This window comes from Gymnodraco acuticeps, unplaced genomic scaffold (genome assembly GCF_902827175.1).
Source record: "Gymnodraco acuticeps unplaced genomic scaffold, fGymAcu1.1, whole genome shotgun sequence".
Lineage (NCBI taxonomy): Eukaryota > Metazoa > Chordata > Actinopteri > Perciformes > Bathydraconidae > Gymnodraco > Gymnodraco acuticeps.
Window position 1 is genome coordinate 142,265 of NW_022989802.1, and position 27,186 is coordinate 169,450.

General features: G+C 42.2%; 1 protein-coding gene across 2 annotated transcripts in view; it reads left to right on the plus strand.

Annotated features, from left to right (window-relative positions):
* The first annotated feature begins 497 nt into the window (after positions 1–497).
* The window catches only part of LOC117552793 (GRB2-related adapter protein-like), a 46,503-nt gene continuing 19,814 nt past the window's right edge, over positions 498–27,186 (plus strand). For both annotated transcript variants that reach the window (XM_034226437.1, XM_034226435.1), the window contains exons 1-3: positions 498–864; positions 6,041–6,138; positions 7,127–7,246. In XM_034226437.1, the coding sequence (XP_034082328.1) occupies positions 787–864; positions 6,041–6,138; positions 7,127–7,246 (296 nt within the window). In that variant the 5' untranslated portion in view covers positions 498–786. The remainder of the gene's footprint in view (positions 865–6,040; positions 6,139–7,126; positions 7,247–27,186) is intronic.

Below are 27,186 nucleotides of genomic sequence, written 5' to 3' on the forward strand. Positions count from 1 at the left end.
TCTATGGCTTGTGGCAGAACAACTACACACTGAAACGGAAATCTTTGATATAGCTGCGTGCTATATGAACTACACTGGTGTTTTATTTATGCCATGAATAAATAATTCACGTTTCCATCAAGGTGTCTACAAAACCTTGTCCTGACCTTCATGGAGATCTTTGAAGGTGTTAGGTGAGCGAATGGCAAACAGGAGCTGACTTTTCACCTTTAGAAGTGTAAAATTAAAACTGGTTAGCACAACGATAGAAGTGTGATGTCAACCCACACACGCATACAGACAACTGATTGAAGAAACACACATGCATAGAGTCCACAGAAACCACACCAACTGTGTGAGACAAATATATACACAGGAAGTGCCTCCCACTCCTCTGCCCCTGCCTCTCTCTCTCTCTCTCTCTCTCTCTCTCTCTCTCTCTCTCTCTCTCTCTCTCTCTCTCTCTCTCTCTCTCTCTCTCTCTCTCTCTCTCTCTCTCTCTCTGAGCGTTACTCATGGTGGTGTGTTGCTGAGCAGCAGCCAGTCGTGTTTTTCCCCTCGCCGAGCTCACTCTCTCTCATCCTCTGACTCTCCGCGCGCTCTCTGGCTCAAGTGGACAGTCCAGACCTCTCCTGTCTTTCTCCTCTTCTTCATTCCTTTGTCTGTTATTTCTTTGCATCTTTTCCCTTTATCTGTTTTATTGTTTTAACATTTCCTCCTCTTTCAAGCCCCCATGTGCCAGGGGCATTAGTGGGGGTCCCAGAGAGAGTGTGAGAGTGTGTATGAGTGTGAGTGTGAGGTTTCGGCATGGAAGCGGTGGCACTTTACACGTTTCGTGCCACAGAGGGTGATGAACTCAGTTTTAACAAGGGAGACTTGCTAAAGGTAAGAGAAATACTTTCTTCCACTTTTATTCTAACCATTTTTCCATCCATCTATCTATCTATCTATCTATCTATCTATCTATCTATCTATCTATCTATCTATCTATCTATCTATCTATCTATCTATCTATCTATCTATCTATCTATCTATCTATCTATCTATCTATCTATCTATCTATCTATCTATCTATCTATCTATAAACATAGAGCACACATTAAATCAGCACAGTAGTGGACCAACAGATTAAACCCCCCTCTCTCTTTTCTCTTTGCTTCTGCTGTGATAATTACAACTATTATAACTTTAGTGTCTATAGCTAATGACTCTGTATCAAGGTGCTTCTGTTGATGACTAAAGATGTATCAGTATAAAAAAAAACAGCCAACAGTCTGACTTGAAATAAGTGTTACAATGTTTTTTGGGAAATCCCCATTTTCTCTATTTTGCTGATTAGAAGATTTTAACCCGTTCTCATACCTGAGCGTTAACACTTCCAAGGTGTTGGGAGCGTTACGTCTTGTGACATAAATGCTAAAACAATATACTTGGTGAGGTCTAGGCAACTAAACTAGCAGTGAGGTTTAAATCATGGTTTAGGTCAAATAAGAATGTTTGTTAGAAAGCTTAAAATCACATGGATAAATAAAGAACAATACTCAAAAGACATGACATAACTATCTTACAGAAATAAGATGCATCATTTCAAAATAAGTCAATGGTGAGTTTTGGTTTCACACATGAAAGAGCAAGTGTTTTCCTGTGTCGTTTTGCATATGTCACCTGACTTCCTCCATTACTCATAACTTCAGCCCTGCACCAACTGATGATAAAGTATTTAGGTCACAATCGTTTATGAAGGGCCACCAATCAAGCCTTTGTATTTAAAGAGTTGTGAATGCCCTACACTTTAGGGCCTAAAGTTTGATACCACTGTCATGTTTGTAGCTAAATGTGTAGCTAGCTGGCTTAGTTTAGCATAAGGAAATACTAACCAAAAGCTTACAAAACGTTTTTAAGCCTAATATAAACACATTGTATCTCATTTGTTTTATCAGTAATGTAATTGGAAAAAGACTTAGTGTGGTCAGTATTTGTGTTTTGGTTCTAGTGTTTCCAGTACTATGCTAAAGCTAAGCTAAGCCGCTGCTGGCTGTACTTAATCTTTAATCAACAGACATGACAATGGTGACAACTATTTAATACAACTTTGTGTATAAAAACAAAAGTAAGGGATTACATATTTTACATTTTGAAAATATTAATTTATAACTAGTCTTATTTTTGCTATTGGTTGCAAAGCAAACGTTTTCTACAGCTGATGTTCTATTGTGATGGATACCAGGCCAAATGCAGTGCTTGGATGGTTCCTGCACAGCTGGAAATTACTGTAGTAGAAAATTGTCCCTCTAAGACATCAGCAGTAAACCTCAGCAAGAGCTCCTCGACTTATAGCGTGGCACCAGCTGTTCCACGGTCATACAGTAAACACACACATTAATGGAAGAAGACAGCGAGATTTCTCCACAGGATTTAACCTCCATAAACTGTGTGCAAAGAGTTTTAGTGGCAGCTCTGACTTTTACATAATTATGTTCTTGCTCTTATTATGATATTGTTATGGAAAGTATGCTTTACTAGTTTGTGAAAGGCAAGGCAAACATTGGAAATTATTCAAGGAAGAAACAGATGAGGCAAGTGGAAGAAAATACCTCAACAACAAAATAACCCATGACATGTATTTGAATGTGTCAGGATAACAATGCCTAAAGGTGCTATTTACATATTTTGTTTGCAGTATGGTGGTTTATTATTCATCCCAGACACACTTCCCTTTATAGAAAACACATTGATTTGGAGCTGATTTTGGATGCAGCCATAACGAGGTGGCATTCTGCATCTTTATCACTGCTTTTAAATAAATAAATGTGATTCTTTATTCCCAGCAGTATTAGATAGTCCTGTCCATTCTGTAAAGGATGATGGTGTTATTGTTTGGCTTTGGTCAGCCAACTGTGACGCAATACTATCCTTATCTTAATGGCTAGGTCAACATCCTGGCCACAGTAACATATTTGCTTTGACTAAAAGGGGACCTACATTTGTTCAGCTTAAGCGCCTTAATTTGTCTTCTTCTGCTAGGATAAACTGCTGTCTTTTCTCAGCCAAACAGTTGTGGTTCAGACTACGGTCAAACAGTACTTTTAAATAATTTCTTCACATTTGTCCATTCCCTCTTGCATCACCAGATGGCCTGCGCTTTACAAACTTACAACGACTCGTACAGTGTTGTGCAAAATGTGTTGCAGTTGCCACCTAGAAATGGATTAATAAGGCTGACTTGAGTGACTTGTAAATAAATGATAAAAATAGCTCCATATTCAAATAAAAAAAGTTGCAGCTTTGAACATTTTTAAAGCTGGAAGAAGATGTGGCCAAGTCCCACACAAGCGAGCCAAAAGTGGAGTGTGAAAAGAGAAACTGTTACATACTTTACTTTGTGGTTTGAATTGGGCTGTTTGCCAGACTCTTCTTTCACTGGCAAAATCAAAAAGCTAGTTTGTAATTTAACAACAAAATAAATAGCCTCATTTGGAATTCTGTTAAAAATATTTACAGTCTAGCGTTCATTATTTAACACTTAAATACATATCTTTTTGACAGCAATTAAGCTTCTTTGTTGATTTCCAGTGCTTCTCAAAGTGTGGTCCGCGGACCACTGGTGGTCCGTGAGCGCCCCCTAGTGGTCCGTGAGTATATTGGTAACATTTCACATTTTAAATAAATAAGTTAATTTAAGTTTTCCGCACTCTCGCGGGAATATCTCTGCAATGTAGCGAGGTTAAGTTTCACTTTCAATTGCATGATATTGCCCAGAGCAACACCTCCGTCACACATGTTGCCACTTGTTTGTACAATTTTCAGGCGATTTGTCATCTGTTCTAGAAAAACGATGTGTTTTGGGGTATTTGTGGAGTTAGGTGGTCCGCGAGTGTTTTTTTATTGGTTAAGTGTCCTTGGTATGAAAACGTTTGAGAAACACTGGTCTAAACGTATGTCTGCGTATAAATGCAGAAATACAATTAGTTTGTAGACATCTTTTTTTATCTTTCACTGCATTCTCGACTGTAGTTGCCCCGAACATCTGCTGGCTTAACTGGAACTCCAAAATATTAGACGCTGTATGAAGAGGCTGTATTGAATTACTATCAGCTGAATAACTGGGGTTGGTCAATGATAAAAATCCCATCCCATAAACGCAAATGGAGAGAAAAGAAAGAAACAAATAATTGATTAAACTGAGGATTAGACTAACTCAGGCCGGGGTCCTTTCTCAAGAAGGAAATAATCACTGCAAGGTTAGCTTTGGATTTAAATAAGGAAGACGATAAGCTGATTTCATTGCAAATTGAAGAGCTCTTGAAGTATCTCTAATTTTCTCCCATCAATGGAAAAAGCAAGAAGGACAAAGAGGAATTGTCACGAGAGTCGAGAAAAGGAGACGAGTCAAAGTAATGAATTACCTGAAGCCAACATTTGCCATGTGAATATGCTAGAAATGAGCAGCTGAATAAAAGGGCAATCCTTCAGTTCTGTGATTGAACAATGATTGATGCAATGAGCAGTAAATCAGTCAAAAGCCGGCATCACATTTGAAATGCTCGCGCACAGTGCAACCATTAAAGTAGGTGGTGCATGAAATGAAGTTCCTAAAGGCAGAGAGGGCACAGGACAACTTTTTGGCAGGAAGGCAACATTGCCAAAGGAGTTTTTGTATCTTCTCAGTGCCATTAAAGGCAGGATACATGTCAGCTGTTAACAGTATGCCACGCTGTGCGCACTATCAGTTTAAATGCTGATAGATTTGGTTATTTGAGTTTGACTGATAAAACATAGCAGAACTGTGGTATAAAAAACCTTATCTCTGTATCGGTAAAAACAGGTAAACACTAAAGCAGGTAAACCAGAGCGTTTCAGATTACAGTGTATTATAATTGAAGGCCATCCCAGTGTTTCCTACTCCATTTACCCCTGAAGCGTCTCCTTTGCACGTGCTTGGCTGCCTCTTGTGGGCTTCCTTACTTACTATGAAAGATCATTAAGTGACGTAGGATAAAGATGGGTAAAGTTCGCTTAGGGAAAAGGTTGGGTTGGAAACACAGAAAGAGACCTCTGTTCATGTTCTGCGTGTGTCATTCATAAAAGTTATCTAACTGATTGCTTAACTTTTACCATGTTCGTCACATACTTAACTAACACAACATACTTCATTTGTGTGTGAAATTTAACTGATAAACCATGACCTTTTTCGAAAACAAGCATTTACGTGACATTCAGTACTTATCTTACGTCACGTACGTAGCATTATGTTAACCATGTGTTGAGGTCTATCGGACTACTCTACGCGTTGAACAAAATATATATGCTATTACTCTATTCGGTACCTCATGCGTTTAAAAGTGATCTGATCAAACGCCCCTGTGTGGACGGGCCATAACACACTACAGCTTCAAAAAAAGCTTGGAGCTGGGCGTGTCTGAAGCTCGACCAACAACCAATCACATGAATCTCCCGCCCCTGACACACAAGCAGCGGTTTGATGGGCTAGAGCTTGTACTGGCATATGATTTGATTGGCTGACGCTTCCACCGAAAGCTTCAGAAGCTTCAAAAGTTGAACATTGCTCAACTTTTGCAGCCTGAAACGCCAGGAAAGCTCCGCTCTGCTTCCCACAATGCAGTTCGGCGAAAAGTGACGTCACCCCATTCAAAGTGAATGGGCAGACGCGTTGGAAACCGTTTTTGAAGCTGTCGAAGCTGTAGTGTGGACGGGCCGTAGTGACAAGTTGGGAGTGAAAATAAGAAGGTAAAACTGTAGACACTTCTACGTAGGTTGCTGCAGACATGTGTGCTGTTTCTCCCGTGCAGTCATGAAGAGCTTTATGTGACATTTTGAACTTGCCAATAATCTTGTGCTCTTCGGAATCGGTGTGAGTTGACAGACAGCGAAAAGGATGGAAGCAGCTGTACCGGAAATAAAAGGAGAGGCCTGGCGAAGAGATTGATATACTGTCTGTACACAGAGGGGGGAAGCAATGTTAGCGACCCTTCACCCGACAGTAATAGAATGGATCAACATCGTTATGGGCAATATTTCATATGTGTGTGTTTGCTTCTAGATCACCAACATGGAGGATGATCCTAACTGGTACACAGCTGAGCTCCATAATAGGAAAGGCTTTGTGCCAAAAAACTACATCAACCTGCGGCCACACGCGTAAGTACACACATGCCTGCACTCACGTCTTCAAGCAGATGACTATATTTTGAACGTCTAACACTGGTCTATCTAAACAACTCATCAGTGAGTGTTTGCCGCTCTGAGCGTTTTTCTGCTCTGCTTTGGACATCTGCACTCCGGCATAAGGCAGCCTACCTCGGTGCCTTACGTAATCACACATGATACAGCCGTGTGTGTTTTCAGTAAGGCTGCTGGTACACACTGTATCTCCATCAGATGGTCATACACCAGCTGGGTTCAACTTTGTGCTGGGACAAACACTAAACTGGCAACGCAGCCATTGCAGCGGCTTGTTAATGAACACATTCCAGTTGGAGCTGCTTAGTTAACTTTGTGCATAGCGTGAGGAGATGTGCCGTCTAAGAGTGCTTGTCCTCCTCCGCATTTCCTCACTGAGCCAGAATTCTGACCCCATGACCTCCACCAAGAGAGCACCGTAGTGCATCGTCCATATTCAATGTGCTTTCCCCTCATTTAAGCCATCAATCTGCCTGCAGAGCACAGGCCCGTGAAAGCAGAACGTCATTTACAGTGCATCCAAACAAACTGCTCTACTAAGCAGGACTAATGAGCGAGAAGAAAAATGAAAAATGGCACCATCACTTCCGCTACACGGCTGACAACTGAAATCCAGCATTTTAGGATTTTCTTCCTGTGTGGCAGTGTGTTTAAAAATAACTTCACAAATGTGCTAATTTTACCTTTTTCCCTCTAAAGCTGTCTTTTTGCCTTTGTCAGCATTCATCTCTATTGCTGTGAGCTATTTTTAAGTCTCAGCATTTCCATTGAAAATACAAACATCAAAAGTTTAGATACCAAATCAAATCGTTTATTAATGTGAGAAAACATTGTATTGTAGCTGCACTGACCCCAGAACAACGCAGTTCACATGCATTAAACAGAAACATCAATGACTTCTTTCTTCCTTTCCATCTCTGCTTCCTGTTTTCTTTCTCGCTTCCAGCTGGTTTGCCGGTCGTATATCTCGCGGTGTGGCAGAAAGTCGACTGAAACACAGGGAGTGCGGGGCTTTTCTGGTCCGAGAGAGTGAGAGCGCCCCTGGAGAGTTCTCCATGTCCGTCAGGTAGGAAATAAAGGATTTGGACATTTTAACATTTTGAGAGCTGATCATAGATGGCCCTCTATTCACCACGTTGGCCTGTGTGTTCTCTCCATGCATCCCTTTCATCCATGAGAAAAAGCTGTCAACATGAAGATGTGTCTCCGGGAAAGACTCCCAAATTGCTCCCAATGGCATGTCCAATAGCATGGCTGCCGTGTATTTGGCTCCTCTCCAACTCTGCCTTTTTCTCGTTTTATTTCAGTGTTTGTTTACATTTCGTTGTGTGCTTTTAACTTTGTCCGCAACATGCAAGATTGTATCTGTTTTTGTTCTATGTCCTATATATATATATATTCATGTTGCACTGTTGGAGGAGCCTGTGATCTATGTTTTTCATTGCCATATCCACACTGAAGCTAATGTCCACATGACAATAAAGCCTTCAATCTTGTGTGTATGTTATTCTCCCTGAGAAGACAAACAGTCACACACATTCAAACCTTGTATGGCAGCCTATAGGCGCATTCACACCGCAGTACTTTTCCCACAAAGGTTCATGAGAACTTAGTTCATGAGGACTCTTTAGTTCTCATGAACTAAGTACAGATCGCGTTCACACCGGAATAAGTCCCTGGGGGAGGATTAGGCAAATGAAGCCGCTGACGTCACTTCTTCTGCTTTGGGTTTACTGGCAGGCCGCAAACCACTTCACGGCGTATACTGCCACCCGAAGTCCCCGGCCGGAAGTCCCCGGAGTTGGAGACGATTTATTCGGAAGGCTTCAGTAGAAGCTGCTGGGACTCCCAGCAGCTTCTACTGAAGCCTTCCGAGTAAATCGCCAGAACGCCGACACCTCCTCATCTCCACCGCTCCCATGTTTTATTTTGTGTTGCCATAAGTTAGTCTCTCTGCGTTTCTGCGCTGCGCTAATGCTAATGCTAATAATGCTAATGCGAGGATAATAAAATGGCGGCTTCACAAAACTTTTTGGGAGTTTTACGGGGCGTGGTTTGCAATCCGCCCAGCCAATCAGACACAGGAACCTTTTTCTCCCACGAAAGTCCCTGCTCTCTAGTACCTCATTCACACCAACAGTGTTTCAGGGCCGGTTCGGAGCTGGAGCTTGAAAAGCACCGGGTTTTCCTCTTCACACCGCAGCGGAGCAGACTCTTAGCTCTGGAATCCGGTTCGTTTCAAGCACCAAAAAATTGTCCGGCCAGAGCAAAAGCACCACATACGTCACGCTTACGTCGAGGCGGGGGAAGGGGCGGGATCAACTCCTGAACAACAACAAGAAGCCCGCGTTTTATCCAGTTTGATAGCAGGGACGGAAAAGGGGGTGAAAAGGTTCTCATTAACTAATTTGAGTTCCGGCTCTTTTTGGTGTGAACGTAACATTTCAGAACTATATCGGAACTAAAGTGGGAAAAGTACTGCGGTGTGAACGCGCCTTATGTCTCTGTGTGACTGGTGTGAATGGTTGATTTGAATGTAAAAAGGCTTTGAGGGGATGAAAAGCTGAGAAAAGCACAATACAAATTTAGTACATTTACCATTTGACATAATGTGTCTGCTCATGTATCATTGCTGTCGCTTGTTTGATCAATATTAAAGTTTGCGAGTGTGCATAGACTTGTGTTGGTGCCAGGGGATCAGAGGAACGGGCAGAGGAGGATAAGATGTGGGGAGGAGGAGGATCTGCAACAACCCCTCTGGCCTGATGTGTGCTAATCCTGTCTGGCACGCCGCGGCATCTGGAGCTGCTGATGGGGCCGATCGGCTGTCTTATCCGGGTGATAGCAGACAGGGGTGCAGCTGAGGTTTGGTGTTGTGCTCCTGGGGGATATGAGGATAATGGAAGTGGAGAGTCTGGGTGTTTGGGAACCAGAGGGTTGGCTTTTCTCTGTGCTGCCAGGGCTGTCAGACAAACTGGCTGAAATCAGGGGTCGAGAGGTGGATTTGTGGGTTGTTTTGGGCATGATATCTCTCTCCAACTGGATTTAGGACAGGCCTTTGGAAGCATTAGGGCAGGAAAGGAAAGCAGGTTGCAGCATTAAGGGAATCAAAATGGAAAATAACAGAGAAGGACAAACATAAACAGGTTTGCCAAGAGAGGATTTTGAAGCTACTTGTTTGTTGATGCTTACTGGCTGTTGTTGTTGGATGTTGTAGAAGCTTGAAAATGGGGTCAGGTGTTTAGTGTGTGTGTGTGGTCCTTGTGTGCTGACAGCTCTCCTGTCGGAGGAGACATCCTGACAGCAGTAACTGCGAAAACTTCAGCCCGACTCAGCTTGGCAAGGCTTTGACGTCAGTCCTTGAAAATCCACTTCCAAAGCCATGAATGGAGCCAAGAGTGCTGGTGAAGTTAGAAATCAGGCTGAGGAGGTTATGTTTTTGGTTAGTTTGTTGGTTTGTCTTTTCTGTCCCAAGGAATACAGAAAAACTACGTGCCGAATTTGTATAATACTACAAAGGAAGAACCATTAACTGTTGGTGTGAATCACGGGGCGGATACACGCATTATTTCGCCCTTAAGAAAATGGCCTTGCATTAAGTCTGCACTATCCGAGTAATCATTCAATTTCCGAAATAATTTGGTTGTCGTAAATCGGTTTTATTGTCACTTTAAAGTCAAGGAGGACGCCGTTATTCATTTTCAGAGACATTAATGCATCCTTAAATCACCTTAGTAGTCCTTGTGGAAGTATTTCATGGTGTTGAAGGTGCACCGATGTTAGGATTGGTGATATTTAAGGATCATCGTCGTGATAAATAATTATATTATTCAAGATTATTTGTCAAAAACATTCACCCATGGTGACCTTGCTATTTTTAAGTTGCTCCTTTGAACTATCAGAAAGCTCTTCAAGGGTTAATGAACACAACACATTCAGCTAAGTCTGTCTTCATTTAACTTGGGTATTTTCTATTTCTTGGAATACATATAGTGTACAAGAATATACTTGAATTTATCTATAAAATATCCAACAATGAAGAACGCACACACAGGTTTTTAAATAACAAGGACTAAACCTCAGAGTGATTACGACTTCAAATGATTCACAGAAAGATGTATCGCCGCGGACCGACTAGAGGGATAATATGTTTAAGCAGTTAGTTACCAGAAAACTTTCTGAAAGGTGGTTATGAAAGAATATGTGGTTGGGGAATAGCTTCAGACTGTGCCAGAGGAACTGTCCCAATGGGTTATTTAGTAGCTTATTTATGGAAAGTGGAGCAAAGTGAACATAGACGTTTATAAAGAGAGATGAGGGATCCATTTAGCTTAGCTAGGCTCTACCACAATGCTGTCATATAGATCCAGTTGGGGAAAAACATTCCCACCTGGATCTGAGGTAGGATCTGAGGTAGGATCTGAGGTAGGATCTGAGGTATCAAAAAAGTCCAAAAGCAGCTTGTGCTAATCTTGTGTTTTGTTGCTGCAGTATTTCGCAACACTGACAAGGGACATGCTTTTACTTTTTCTCAAATGGAAAATCTGACTTCCTTGTTCACACTACCACAATCACTATCAATATCCGACCACCCACACTTTAAACTCACAGCCGAGCGAAGCAAATGTAAAAACTGTGCTCTGTCTCCGTGAGTCATCAAAAGACATTCTAAGAAATCAGTAACCGTGGAAAAAGCAGATGGCGCACACAGGTTCACTCGAGAATAATCACAACCCAATATCTGAAGCTGAAAAGCACTTTTAATTATTTTAGTTCAGGTTTTTTGGGGGGTTTTAACTACCTTTTTTGCCCCTGAATTGGTACCAAATGTCTTTACCTTGTATTGTCTTTCAGTCAAACTGTAAAAGCAGTTGCTGATTATTTTTGGTTGCAGGATGTCTCGTCGTGTGATAAAGCTCAAGGTTGTCTCGCCACAGCTCAGTTCTCTTCGACAGTTTGCTATCTGAACAGTATGGTGTTCTGCCCACGCATGCAGACACATATACACAGCACTTCATTGTGATCTGGTCTGTCTGAACCTAATGTATGTCAACAAGTTAGATGTATTTGAAACATTGTGTGGTTTCTTGGCCTTATGTCCACTTTTATACAACGTTTTCAGCCACGGTAAAAAATCCTCCTGGCCCACTAAAAGCATTATTAAATGTGGCATACTCTCAAATGCCCACTAAAACCAGACTGAGCTGTTTCTCTTGTATTTGTTTAAATTCAGCATTGATGCCACCATTTTTGGCATGGCCCTCAGATATCACTGACTTATGCTGCCAATGCCTGATGGCTCACAATAAAGAGCTGACTTGACATCAGTCATCATTAGTCTCTTGTCAGGGTCACTTCTTCAAATGGGAACCATAAAGGGAACTGACCCTTTAGGCCAGGGGCGTCAAACTCAATTTCATCGCGGGCACATTTTCATAAAGGTTGCACTCAAAGGGCCGGTTGTAACTATATAATATATATATAAAATAATGTATTATATTACATTATTGCCTCTGAATTGGATTAGTATCGGATAGGATAATAACTTAGTCATTAACTACGTCTGAAAGCAGAAGTCCAGGGCAAATAATTGCAAGTCTCTTCAGTGTGCATGTCACAAAACGAGATTCATTGTGGGACATGTCGTTTATGGGCAACCTGCTTCTGTAAAGTGGCATGTAACCAGGGTCGGCGTCATGGGGGGTCATTCGCGGGCCATGCCCCCCCAAATGAGTCACTGTGCCCCCCCAACGAGCCTTATTGCCAATTTGCCGTTTAAAAAAAAAAATCATAAAAGTTAAAACGTTTCCACCAAAAGTTTTTTGTGTGAAATACATCAGAAATAAAGAATACACATTTGTATTCTTTATTTATTCTTTATATGAAACACAGCCTGAGGTGTGCTCACTGCTGCTCTCTGATTGGTGTGTTGCTTGACCAATGACCCCGACTTTTGTTTTGTTATCATTACGTGGCTGTGTGTTTAGATGAAAGCCCAGTGGCGATCTGTCCATCTGTTATACTGATTACAGTAAAGCCATCGAAAATAATATGATATACAGTACAGTACAAGTACATGGGTCTCTGTGTTTCATTCAAGCTCGGCTCTCTGTGTGTGGCAGGAGCGCATTTTGTCAGTGCGCGAGCGGTAACGTGGAATATTGTTGTTAGCATCTGGTTAGCTAGCTATGCTAACGGATATAAAGAGCTGTTTCTACACCAAGGTGGAGGAGAGTCCTCTCCTGTCAGACTGAGAGGATCTTATAACGTCAGCCCAGTGAGGTAAGGACTCTCTCCGTGTTTAGATAGTTCACTTTAGTGTAGGTTATCTCAGTGGGTCTCAAACGGTTTGGTCACCATTTATGTAAACAAGTATTTGCGAGGAATAGGCTACCTTTATATGATCATTATAGTTATTAAAGAATAAGAGAATAAATGAAAAACGGGTATGAAATACTATAGGACAATAACACAAGAATACCATTTAAAAGGGGAGTGATTAGTAAAATATCCATAAAGAAAAAGTAAATCTGTTTACAGTTGTGTTTCATATGGATGTTGAGAGATGTAGACTATCCATAGATCTCTTCATTTAGCTCTCAAAGTGCACCATATTGATGCTTTTAACTTCAATATTTTAAAAATAATCTTCCCGGGGGAGCATGCCCCCAGACCCTCCTAGAGGAGGTTAGGTCCACCCCCCACCTAAAACATGTTCACATGGATAGGATACTAAATACATTTGCACACTTTTCATATGGTGGCCTATGTCCATATGTTTCTGTTTTGGTGATCGTGCCACAACCGTGCATGTATGCACAGGTCATAGGTGCGCTATACAATAGCACGACTACACCCCTGCAATGTGTGTGAAAGACAATAGACTTTACAGCATGTTTTTTTAAATTGAAGTTGCGTTGGTGTTTGTGTGTTGGTTGTTGACGGCAGTGTGTGCCCCCCCTTGGTAAATGATTTCCCCCCCATTTGATTTGTTCTAGAGCAGACCCTGCATGTAACCGTATAATAAACGTATTATATTCTTTGCAAGCTCTTGCGGGGCCACATAAAATGAAGTCGCGGGCCGGAATTGGCCCCCAGGCCTTGAGTTTGAGACCCCTGCTTTAGGCTATGCTTAGTTTACAGCTACATAGCTTCTTCAAGCTTTAAGTAACACATTAATGGTACTTTAGAAAGAGGGGTGCTTTAAAACAGTTGAATGAGTCTAAATGAATACATCTGGACAAAATGTTGAAAACAATGGCGGATAAGTGAGTCGCTTAAGTTGTGCAACACTATTTGTGAATACAAATATGGTGCTGGCAGTAATTAGCTTCATATCCTTTAAGTTAATTTGTCGCTTTATGCACCTTCAGGTCAATGAAAGAAAAGATAACCTTTTGGAAACATATTGGATCTCTTATCAACATCTAGTTTAGTTTAGCTTAGCACAAAGACAGGAAACAGGGGAAACACCTAGCCTAGCTCTGTTTGATGGTTACAAAATGTATAGACCAGCATTTCTAAAGCTACTTATGGCGCGTTTCCACTGCAGCGGGTAGCTCGCTTTAAGCGTGCCGAGCCCGTTTTTGGTTGCGTTTCCACTTGGCCTAGTTTTGGCCCGGGGCTACTTTTTCACCTTTTTTCTGGCCCGACTAAATCGTGGTTCTAGGGCCAGGAACAACCAGGCTGAGTCGGGCTGAGTATGCTAAACTAGAGAGAGAATCGCTGGCAAAGGGGCTACAACTACAACAAGATGAACATATTTGACCGTGATTTAATTGTAATACACGTTTCTAAATGATGCCGAAGTAACAACATACTGATACCGGTTAGTAAAAACCATGAATTAATGCTTTGACAAGTCTGCAGACAGGCGGCAGGCGAAAAACCTTGTAAAATGTGTGTTTTCTGAATGGAGATCGGCTAAGCTAACGCAGTATATGCTCCGACCGTCCACACTCACAACAACGGCCTATACAGACATAAATAAACCAGCGACTGTATTCGCCATGACACAGGCAGTCTGTGGTTTGTACTTGTTTAACTTTTGTCTAGTTTCTGAACAGATATGAGGAGCTGTGAGCTCTGAGTGCTAACAGCTAACGGCTGTGTTGTTTTTCTGGGGCTCTCATTGAAGATGACGTCACGGCTCCGCCTACACTGCGTTACTATAGTAACTACCCCAGTTCCTAAACTGTAATGGAAGCGCAGCATCAAAGTGAGCCGGTTCTAATAAGGCCTAACCAAACGCGCCATTATAAACATGCTTCCTTTGTACAGAAGCTAGCAATTTCCCTCTCTTTCAGCCTTTGTGCTAGGCTAAGCTAACCGCGATGAAATTGAAATTGATCTTCTTATCTTACTACCGGGAAGGGTGCTTGATGATTAAAAAACATCCCAGAAAAATAAAGCTGAACCAACTATTGTATTAAACAGTCAATTCTGTTTTATTGTATTATTTTTTTCTGATCAATGCCACTACTTTGAACAAAGAGAATAATGCACTGGTCTTCTTTTTAGGCTTCCACAGCTTATGCCAGAGCTCAGTGGCACCAATCGAAAGCCACAGTTCAGTGACCATAAGACAATTGAGAGAGACTTGGGAGAGACAGAAACATAAATACAGAGAGAAATAGAAAGAAGGGGGGAGAATATAAAGAGAGATGAAGAGAGACAGAGGGAAAGAGCGAGCAGGGACTGCAGATAACAAAGACCAGAGAAGAAGGAGCTTATGGCAGATGAAGGGGGGTTTTAGTATGCATGATTTCACTTCACTTTATTTCTGTGTTTTCTGATATTGACAGTCGAGCTTAAATAAGCCCTCCAGAGGGGGTCTTCTTTCTTTTTCTAAAACTATTTTTATTCAAATGTTCACACTTGATTCTGTCCTTACTCTATGCTCTGCCTATGTTTTCCATTTTGGCAAGTATTACAGTGTCATATAACAGATTTAAGTTTGAGTCTAGACATAACATGTTAAAGAAAAGCTATGACCAATTGGAAAAGCCAGTTAACAGGAGGCTGTGGCTCAGTGGGGAGTGTGCTGGACTTCGAATCACAGGGTAGCAAGTTCGAGTCCCACTGCGTCAGCATGTCGTTGTGTCCCTGGGCAAGACACTTCACCCCAAATTGCTCCTGTGGGGATTGTCCACAGTACTGAATGTATGTAAGTCGCTTTGGATAAAAGCGTCTAACAAGTGACATGTAATGTAACAACATGATAGACTTTGCAGAGAAATGCAAAAAATAGTCTGTCAAATTTGAGAAAATACACTTTTGGATGTTTTTTTCTGAGGGTTAAATGAGCAGATTGATATTCTCATATTTGTAGTCTATAGTCAAAATACGAAGCTAAAACCATTGGCAGATTAACTGTGCATAGCACAAAGACGAATTAGCCTAACCCTTGGCCAAAAAAAACATTTTTTTAAGGAAGTTGCCATAATTAGTTTTATCTACATGTGGTTAAGATTAAGATGGACTTTTATTAATCCCTCGTGGGGAAACGGTTTCTCTGCATTTGACCCATCCTAGTGTTAGGATCAGTGGGCTGCCATTTTGAACGGCACCCGGGGAGCAGTGTGGGGAACGGTGCCTTGCTCAGGGACACCTCGGTAGCACTTGGTCTTGCCGGGACTTGAACTGGTGACCTTCCAGTTGCCAATCCAAGTCCCTATCGACTTCGCCACCACCGCCCCAAACCGTTAGACAGGGTTTGTTCTTTTTTAAATGTATGATGAATGAGATACATTTTCGGCGAAATTGCCTAACATGTTTTATCACTCATTTGCTCCATCTCAGCACCTCACATACACTTCCTCCTCCTCTCCTGGCCAATCTTTGGAAACAGGTGATAAAGAATGTGTATTGATGCTGCAGGAAGAGTTGAACCTCTCACTCAGTGACACGCTTGGCCGACTCAGACTGTGATACACGAGATAACGGGCGGCAGGCGGTCGCACACACACTAAGAGACAAGTGCATGTTAACACTGACGTAATCGTGATTTGCAGAACGCACACTCAGAAAACTCGTTGACAAGACCATCAGCTACTGACACACACACACACACACACACACACACACACACACACACACACACACACACACACACACACACACACACACACACACACACACACACACACACACACACACATACACACACACTGAGTTAAATTGACAGCTGGAGGTGTCAGCGTGACTGTGTGAAGTATTCCAGACATCTGTAGAGGTTTGGAGACCGAACAGCAGATTAGAAAAGAAGGGGAGTTGGCAGCAGGAGGAGAGACAGATAGAGGACAGGGAAGTGATACTAGATTGATGGAGTCAGTGTAGAGAAAGGGCTGACCTTCAAACGTCTTAAACTATGTTGGCTCCGAGTTAGGGACGGGTGGCGCAGTGGTCTGTGCGTTTGATCATCAGATCAAGGGGGCGTTGGGGAACTCCAGTTCGAAACCCGCTCCCGCCCCACTGCGTCAGGCCGTTGTGTCCTTGGGCAAGACACTTCACCCGAATTTGCTCCTGTGGTATACTGTCCACAGTAGATGACCATTACATGTATGATCTGTGTGTGTAATGTATATTTGTAAAGCGCTTTGAGAGTCATTGATAAAGCGCTATAATAAATATAAGGATTATTATTATTAAAGTTTCATTTCTAACTTCTGCCCTCTTCTTTTTCTACAATAGCTCTTTCACTCTTCTATCACCACATCTATTTCAGTTTCTCTTTCAATCTCTCTTATTCTCTCTTAATCTCTCTCCCACCCTTTCCCTTTGAGTTGGAACAAGAAAATAATCTCTCCATTGCTGTGTGTGTGTGTGTGTGTGTGTGTGTGTGTGTGTGTGTGTGTGTTTGTGTGTGTGTGTGATCAAGTTGAGACAGATGCTGTCTGTGTTATGCACACTGGTTCTCTGATGTCCCTGGGTAATAATTAATAAAGACGTCTACGTGACATCACCCTAACACTCTAGCTGAAACACCACATCTGCTTTCTGTCTTCCTCATTGTCTTAAGTGATTTTTTGTTGCACTTTTACAAGCCACTGCTGGTATGATTCCATATAAATCAGAAATCGTATTGACACCATCGTGTTTGTTCCTTCCTAGTTAGTGAATATGAGCAAAGGTCATTGCAGTTTGTGAAAATAGTATTATTATCTTTCCATTGTTCGTGTGACCTTATTGTGGTGAGTAGGAAGTGGTGCATGAGGTGATACAGCTGATATAGAAGCCTGTGTTTCTTTTTGTGTTTTTTATTATGATTGCTCCCTGTTATCTTCTCATGGTTTGTTTTTAACATTTTAAATAGCACTCGTTTTCTCTTTTGGCACAGAGATGGAGTAGTTGTTTGCAACACAGGGCAAATTGAGCGTAAAGAGGTGATGTTGTAGTCTAAGTGTTGCTCAATAAATATTTGAAGCGATGTTGGTCAGCTGTATGGAAACACTACAGCAATGTTTTTGTTAGATTTTTCTTTCCCTGCTTACACAGCATGCAGAATTAATAGGTCGAACTAAAGACAAACAATCTCTCTCAAATAATGCTAAACAGATCGCTTCCCAACATTCACTAATCACTACTATTAAAGTATCTTCAAGAAAAACGTCATTTATTGTATGCGTTGTACAATAATACCTCAGGTTGCCAGTCTGAAATAAAGGTGGTTTGTTTTCAATGTAATTACTTTATATATCAGTTTGCCAGAGATCTGTCCATTTCCTGGAAGAAACTTTATTTTTGTACAACCAACTTTTACAAACTTGAAAAATGTGCCAGCTACATTATCCATCCATCTAACTATCTATGCCATCTTTGTCACGTTGTGCATTAAGTTAGCTTTGGTTCCTATCAGTGTGTGTGTGTGTGTGTGTGTGTGTGTGTGTGTGTGTGTGTGTGTGTGTGTGCGTGTGTGTGTGTGTGTGTGTGTGTGTGTGTGTGTGTGTGTGTGTGTGTGTGTGTGTGTGTGTGTCTGCAGGGGCGGACTGGGGGGAAAAAGTGGCCCGGGGATCAATTGACAGACAGGCCCACTTAATGCGCGGCATGTATCGGCCGGCGACTAAAGTATGTTACTTAACAAAAAACCCTATGCATTTTATATTATTTTGGACAATTATTCATATAGTAATCACATTACCTGCCCTTGAGTTGCCTAGAGCAAAATAGTTACGGCATATATTTATTGATTTTAATGTTAACAGATCATTGATGCAATAACATTTTGACCCAATTTGCCTGACTTGACACATGGATTAAAACATGGGCGTAGGAAGCATCCTCAATGTGGGTGAGACAATTTAACAGGGGGTGTGGGCAGGTGGTGGACCTCACCTCCTCTAGGGGGGTCCGGGGGCATGCTCCCCCGGGAAGATTTGTTTTTTAAATGTTGAAGTTAAATGCATCAATCTGGTGCATTTTGAGAGCACAATTAGGGACTAAATCTATGGCAGTCAGTAGGGGCTTGGACTGTGAGCCGTAGGGTCGCCGGTTCAAGTCCCCGACCAGACCTATTTGGAGTGTGGACTTCTACTTGGAGAGGTCCCAGTTCACCTCCTGCCGTGGTGCCCTTGAGCAAGGCACCAGACATCCCCCCTCACTCCCATTGCTCCGCGGGCGCTGTACAATAGCTGCCCACTGCTCCTAGTACTAGACTCCTGGTACTATGGGTTAAAAGCAGAGAACACATTTCACTGTGTGTGCTGTGTGCTCTGCATGTGTGACCATTAAAGAGGGTTTCATCCCTCCCAATTCTTCTTCTTCAACACCCATATAAAACAGAACTGTAAACAGATTAACTTTTTCTTTCAACATTTATTTGAACAGCAAGTGGAGGCAAAAGTGACTGCACCCAAAACAATAAACCTGCTAGCTAACTAGCCTAAACTCAGTAACAGAATGTGGGCAACACGTTCTTCTCCACAGCCGCGCGACCTCTGAGTCAGACATCACTTCCCCCTTTTCTATCCTACGGGTACAGCCGTACAGCCACTCCCCCTGAACCCTGTTGTAACAACATAATACACTTTTTTGGGGATGCAGCTTGGGAGGTGACGACATGGCTTAGAAAGGGCGTTTCGCCTTCTGTCCTGCCAGTGTTGGCAGGACATGAATTAAAATGTCGAACTCGGACTTCATTTTAAGGACATTTCGGCCAGGGGTGTAGAGCTATATTTGTTTAAGCACCGGATTGGCAAAACAGGAGAGTGTGTGCACCAGTCTGCCTTGATCTATGAATTCATGTCTGTGACTCTCACAGTATCTGCTGCCCACAGCTGTTTTATAGAAGGAAAACCTCCTTCACTTCAGGAAATGGCTGCAGCACCAGGAGGCAGCGAAAATTACATTTTCAAATGTAACGCGAGCTGAATACAGTTACTTGATTTTTGTATTCTGATTACGTGACACCGTTACATGTATTCCGTTACAACCCAACCCTGGCCGTACCCCACTGGGCTGGGCTGGGCTGGAACACTTACAAATGTGGGCCGGTTTAGGCAAAAATATAAACTTTTATTTATTTTTGGCCCGGGGAAACTCCCGGTATTCGCAATGGCCAGTCCGCCCCTGTGTGTGTGTGTGTGTGTGTGTGTGTGTGTGTGTGTGTGTGTGTCAGCATATTATAACCACTGGATAAAATGAAGATATCAACAAGGACATAGGCTTAACCCAATAGAACAAAAGAGTGCCTTCACATTTTACATTATTGTTTTGGATCTTGAGGTATTCGGTACAACAGATAACATTTATAATTTATGGGGATTTTATTCGTGTACTTTTAATGGACCCCAAAACCCCAAAAACAACATGTTAGACACATCATTGTTACATAACAGCTGCAGGAAGTGTAAACTCTGCCTGACCACAGCACAACCTTAAAGAATATCTCGTTTCCCCTTTCCTTCCTTCTTAGTGTTTGATGCAATTCATTCTTTACGACATTGTTGTGAATCCCCTAAAGGGAAAGTCCTGGCCCTGTCTACATCCTGCCCACCTCCACAGAATCTAAATTCTCTTTAAATCTGTCTTTGTCCTTCACCCTCCTATATCTTCTGAGGTACCAATGCTTTGTCTCAGTTGGACAAAAACAGCAGCTGGCAGTAACAGAGCCAACCAGTAGGGCGCAGCAGATGGCGTCAGACAACTGGGGAGGGCGATCACTCGCAGGTGAAGAATAGAATAGAATAGTTTAATGTAATTATTGTACATTGAGATAATAAATGCTTCTCCCTTTCAAGGGTGCCATCAAAACAAAAAAACATCACAACATAAGACAACAAATACATGCGGCATACATACTTAGGAATAAGGAATAAAGGAATAAGGAATAAAGTGCAGTAGTTATTTCCAGGAGTTTACAAATAAAATCTGTAATGTAATAAATAATAATAATAATAATAGTATATATTTATAATAATAATAATAATAATATGAGGTATGATTTCAGGTGTTAAGAGCAATGATGGCTCTTGGGAAAAAACTGTCTTTGAGTCTGTTTGTTTTGGATGTGATACACCTGTAGCGCCTGCCGGAGGGCAGCAGGTTGAACAGGTGAAAGCCGGGGTGTGAACTGTCCTTGACAATGTTTGTGGCTCTACTGAGGCAGCCGATGATCCTCTGTGCTGCTTTTACGACTCTCTGAAGCCTCATCCTGTCGGCCTCAGTCAGTGGCGGTTCTAGACCAATTTGACTGGGGGGCCAGTTATTTTCTGAGGGGGGCACAATAAATGCAGGACGAAAAAAAGAACTAGACAGTATGAAGTAATTGCGCATAAGAAAACAATGCAATACAGTTATTGGTATTTGTTTCAGTACACTTATTTATTTCAGATAGATCTTATAGTTATTACTGTTAGCTTCAGCTTAAGTTATAGTGCAATGTTTGCACTAACACCATATTTATATAAAAATAAAGGCAATGAACAGTTACATCTCTACTTTACATAAGGGTGTCTGCACAATCTCACATTACAGAAACAAAATCCTGCGGTTTTTGGCAAACCGAGTACCAGAAAATATACATTTAAAAAAAATAAAAATAAAATACTTTTCATTGTTAGGGGGGCCACAGGGGGGTCAGAGGTCAGTGTTAGGGGGGCACTGGCCCCCATGCCCCCCCTAGAACCACCCCTGGCCTCAGTGCAGCTGGCGTAACACACTGTGATGCATAGGCTCTCGATGGTAGAGCGGTAGAAGGTCACCAGCAGCTTAGTGGCCAAGTAATCCCACAGCATATAAATGTCGCAAATTGACAGACCTTTTTGGCAGCAGCGCCGCTACGAGCACTATCAGCAACAGCTTAGATCAAGTGCAAGATTATGAAGAGAATGATGAGGGCGCGAGTTCAGATATACAGCCAGCCTCCTGTGTTCATGATGAGGGACAGAAATTTGAGCTGCTGGAAGAACCAGCTCAACTGGCACATACAAGTGCAGGGCAAAAAAGTATTTAGTCAGCCACCAATTGTGCAAGTTCTCCCACTTAAAAAGATTAGAGAGGCCTGTAATTGTCATCCTAGGTACACCTCAACTACGAGAGACAAAATGAGAAGAAAAAAAATCCAGAGAATCACATTGTCTGATTTTTAAAGAATTTATTTGCAAATTATGGTGGAAAATAAGTATTTGGTGAATAACAAAAGTTAATCTCAATACTTTGTTATATACCCTTTGTTGGCAATGACAGAGGTCAAACGTTTTCTGTAAGTCTTCACAAGGTTTTCACACACTGTTGCTGGTATTTTGGCCCATTCCTCCATGCAGATCTCCTCTAGAGCAGTGATGTTTTGGGGCTGTCGCTGGGCAACACGGACTTTCAACTCCCTCCAAAGATTTTCTATGGGGTTGAGATCTGGAGACTGGCTAGGCCACTCCAGGACCTTGAAATGCTTCTTACGAAGCCACTCCTTCGTTGCCCGGGCGGTGTGTTTGGGATCATTGTCATGCTGAAAGACCCAGCCATGTTTCATCTTCAATGCCCTTGCTGATGGAAGGAGGTTGTCACTCAAAATCTCACGATACATGGCCCCATTCATTCTTTCCTTTACACGGATCAGTCGTCCTGGTCCCTTTACAGAAAAACAGCCCCAAAGCATGATGTTTCCACCCCCATGTTTCACAGTAGGTGTTCTTTGGATGCAACTCAGCATTATTTCTCCTCCAAACACGTCTAGTTGAGTTTTTACCAAAAAGTTCTATTTTGGTTTCATCTGACCATATGACATTCTCCCAATCCTCTTCTGGATCATCTAAATGCTCTCTAGCAAACTTCAGACGGGCCTGGACATGTACTGGCTTAAGCAGGGGGACACGTCTGGCACTGCAGGATTTGAGTCCCTGGCGGCGTAGTGTGTTACTGATGGTAGCCTTTGTTACTTTGGTCCCAGCTCTCTGCAGGCCATTGACTAGGTCCCCCCGTGTGGTTCTGGGATTTTTGCTCACCGTTCTTGTGATCATTTTGACCCCACGGGGTGAGATCTTGCGACCAAATACTTATTTTACCGAGGAATTTACCAATGAATTCATTAAAAATCCTACAATGTGATTTCCTGGATTCTTTCCCCCCATTCTGTCTCTCATAGTTGAAGTGCACCTAGGATGAAAATTACAGGCCTCTCTCATCTTTTTAAGTGCGAGAACTTGCACAATTGGTGGCTGACTAAATACTTTTTTGCCCCACTGTACAAGTGCAGGGCAAGAGCAAGAGGTGGGTGAGAATTATCCCTTGAACTCAGTGGCGTTTTCTCCTGGAGGCCAAGGGAAGCCAGGCTTCCCCTGTTTTTTTGGATTGTAGTTATAATTTTAATAAATAAATAAAAACACTTCGTTTAGTTTAATCCAATCAAATCGCATAAACTTCAGTTCGTACTGAAACTGTAACACCGCCCTTAAAAAGTAGCAAGCAACTGCAATTATGGAGGGTGGAGATTTGGAGTATTTCATCAAAAATAATTGTACTAAACTTCCGCTACAGCAGCAACTAAAAATGAAATCTGATGACAGGCCAATGATCAAACTGGAGCTGTGTACAGAGAGGGAAAAAGAGCGAGTCGGACGTAAAACCTGAATTTTAGTCCCAGTCCGCCCCTGGTTGTGTGTGACTCAGTGGAGGGAAAGGGCTGAATCAGGAGAGGAAAGGGAGACAGAGAGGAGGAGATAACAAGATGAACTGCGATAGGGAGGGAAAAGATAAATAGAAGTCAGATGATAGAGAAGAGTGAGAGACCCAAAGGTAAAGAACTGCTGCTCACAGAGAGCGTTCAAAGACTACAAAGAGGGGTACAGTGTCAATCCAAAAATAAGTTCATTTACATTTGGCTCGAATGAATGTTTTCAGCAAGAAAGCATCCTTTTTTTATACGGTTTTATAATTTTCCGGGGGACTGACGAAGGGTGAGTCGAGGGAAACAAGGACACACAGGGTGAACCAGAGAAGCAGGTGGAGGAAGAAGGGCAGGGTGGAGGTGTCAGCTGAATGCCATGCAGTCATCAGGGAGTCGCTTAGATCTTGGCGTCTGAATAGAGAAAGGAATTCTGTTGAATACAAGATGATGCTCATTTACTTTTCCCAAGCTTGGAGCAGCGCCAGTCCGACTAGATAGGCGAGGAGTTCAGAGAAGTTAAAACACAAGCGCTATATTGTGTGAGCAAGGGCGTTGAATCTATTAACTTTTACGGGACACAAATGATGCCAACATATCAAAGAAACTATAGTGTTACCACGCCTTAACTGAATTCTCCAAACATGGGATATTAAATCTTAGCCATCATTAACTTGAGCCCCACACAAATGTGATGTGTTTAGAAAGATGGAGGAGTTGCATTGACTTCCGCTGCATATCGGAGGCAGTTATATAACCGTATGATCATGGTGAGGTGTCCAGATTTCTAAAGATAAGCTGGCAAGTTACTAAGCAACCACCGCATAGCAGGATAGGGAAGCAGTGATTGGCAACGGAAACTGGCCAAACTCTTTTAATCATAAAAACAAGGCAGGCACTCTAACACTGTGGCTATTTTTGTCCACTGATTTAATATTTATATATATATACACACTTATTTTCTTCTTCTAGGAAACCTGTACTCATCAAAATGCAAACTAATACATTACACTGTGTGAAAATGAGTCATGTATAAATGGGGATTATGTTTGATACCACCTGCTTTGCACAGAATCCCCCAGACCACCAGAGCAGACCACCTAAATGTCAGTTCCTGCTCTTTTAATGTCTAAATATGACTCACACACACCAAAAAGTGACTCCTATAACTGCCTCCATTCTGTACTTATTAGTTTGGATTCTAATTAGCATAAACGTGGGTTTCTCTTCAAGAATGTAGTAAATGTGTCCACTCTCATACTGTTTGTGCCAGATTATTCACTACAGACCTGGTCTGATTGGTTAAAAGGTTTTAATTTAAATTAAAAATAAAACGAGAATTAAGTGGTGGCTCCAGTGAGGCAAATGAACAGAACTGCACTCAATGCATGCCAGCTCCAACAGCTGACAGCTGTGGAGCTAATGCTAAAGCTTTGAGGACTAAAGTTCAAGACTGTGGCCGTTTCTCAATCGCGAAGATGCTGGCTTGGTAGTCGCGTACTTCCAAGTCACTTCCTTCAGAAACGAAGCAAGTATACTTCCAAGCAGGCCCGGTTCCAGAACAAAATGACTCAGGGTGCATCTGAGATTAGAGAGGGTGCAGTGGTAAAGTGCTATTTTTATAAGTGGGGAGTAGACCCAACACCCTCTAGGGGGGTCCTCACCTCCTCTAGGAGGGTCCTCACCTCCTCTAAGGGGGTCCGGGGGCATGGTCTCCCGGGAAGTTTTTTTTTTAAATATTGAAGTTAAAAGCATCAATCTGGTGCACTTTGAGAGCAACATTAAGAGATCTATGGATGTGCTCTTTGCTTGATTCATGCCTTCCCAGTCCCTTATCACGTACAAGAGCATGGCGCCAGTTGTTGTAGCCAGTTGTGGTGAAGGCATCTAACTTACTTGAACCGAAATGTCTACATGCATAGCAGAAGATGGCATCTTTTTGACATGAATATTCCAGCCAATCTCTGTTTTGAAACCATGAGCTGCAAAATGAGCGCCTTACCCCACTGTACAGGCGAGTTGGATACTTTTTTTAATATACCTGGGCAGGCTCTGTTTTGCCGAGGTCCTCTGGCACTTGCGGGCCGCTGAGGGGTGGCGGTGTTTGGGGCAACGAAGACGGCTGCGGCTGCTCCGCCTCCGTGAGCGAGGTGGTCAAAGCCGGCGAGTCAGGCGTTAGTGTCCACGACAGTGGCCGCGGGTAACGTAATGTCCCCATGATCTGAACTGTTATTACCTGCAGTAGATGCAGTGTTACTGCTGGCGATTAGGGCTGGTTGTTTTAACCATTTTCTGATGTCCATCATTGACTGCTGTGTAAGCACTTTGCAAATAACGAACGCGCAGCGGCACAGGTCACGCACACGGCACACCTGACATAATAACGTTACTTACCATTTAAATTGACCAAATAAATGCAGCAAACAATGTTATTTAACCACAATTACAATTTATTTTATTTCAACTAAATTCTTCTTCTTCTTCTTCTTCTTCTTCTTCTTCTTCTTATTATATATGTAATATTTTTCACTTTTTTTTTTTTCATTTTTCAAATGAGGGTGCATAACGACTCAACTGAGGGTGCAATGCACCCTTATGCACCCCCGTAGAACCGGGCCTGCTTCCAAGCCATGGCTACGGAAAACGAAAAAGAATGGAACAGACTAACAAGTGTGCCACTCTGGTTTCAACATAAACTGGACCAAAAATAAATACCTCACGATGTCTATCTAATTATGAACTTGCTTTACTTTCACGGAACACATGTTTGGTGATAACAAATGTAACAAAGTAACATATTTACCAACACATGTTCTACGCCACTACATACTTACATTTAAATGTGTGCTGCGTCGGTTCAGCCATTCTCCGCAAGGGTTTTTTAAATTGGTCCGTGCGCAAAGCATTGTGGGGATTTTAAGGACGCAAAGTCTACCCATGTGCAGCCTCGAAATGTCCCCCAAACCAAGGACGCGGCCTCGGTGGAATTCCAAGTATGCTGGAGATTGGAACAGTCCTTCGGCGGCACTCGATGACGTAGCATCCTTGAATCCTCGCGATTGAGAAACGGCCTGTGGCTGTGAACCCAAATCTGGTCGAAATGTAATGTGTCCAAAAAGGACAGAAAGACCAGATTATATCCCACAAATGAATCGAGGTGTTTCAGGAAGGGGGGGGGAGTGTGTGGGAGAGAAAGTCCCTCTGGAGGGAACTTTGGGATTTTAGCCTTTACAGACCATTAACATGCACAACAAAACTACACTGAACAAAAATATAAACGCAACACTTTTGTTTTTGCTCCCATTTTTCATGAGATGAACTCAAAGATCTAAAACATTTTCTATATACACAAAATAACCATTTCTCTCAAATATTGTTCACAAATCTGAAAAAATCTGTGATAGTGAGCACTTCTCCTTTGCCGAGATAATCCATCCCACCTCACAGGTGTGGCATATCAAGATGCTGATTAGACAGCATGATTATTGCACAGGTGTGCCTTAGGCTGGCCACAATAAAAGGCCACTCTGAAACGTGCAGTTTTGCTTTATTGGGGGGGTCTGGGGGGGTCCGAAAACCAGTCAGTATCTGGTGTGAGGGGTAGGATTAGGGTTAGGGGTAGGGTAATGTTGTGAATCGAGATCCTGATCCAGATTACGATTTTTCAAGATGACTAGATCCTGAATATCAGTGCTTTAATCCTACCGATCGCCATCTAGTGGACATGAAAAATAATACAAGGAAGACAACAGACCACATTGCAGAGACATCTATTGTCCGCAATTACTTTTGAAAGGTGATGACAGATGATGGACTTTTTTTTTGTTGAAGATATTTTTAATTTAATCTAAATTACATTTGTGATTGACGATCTTTGTTGTGATACTTTCATGAGCATAAACATTTAT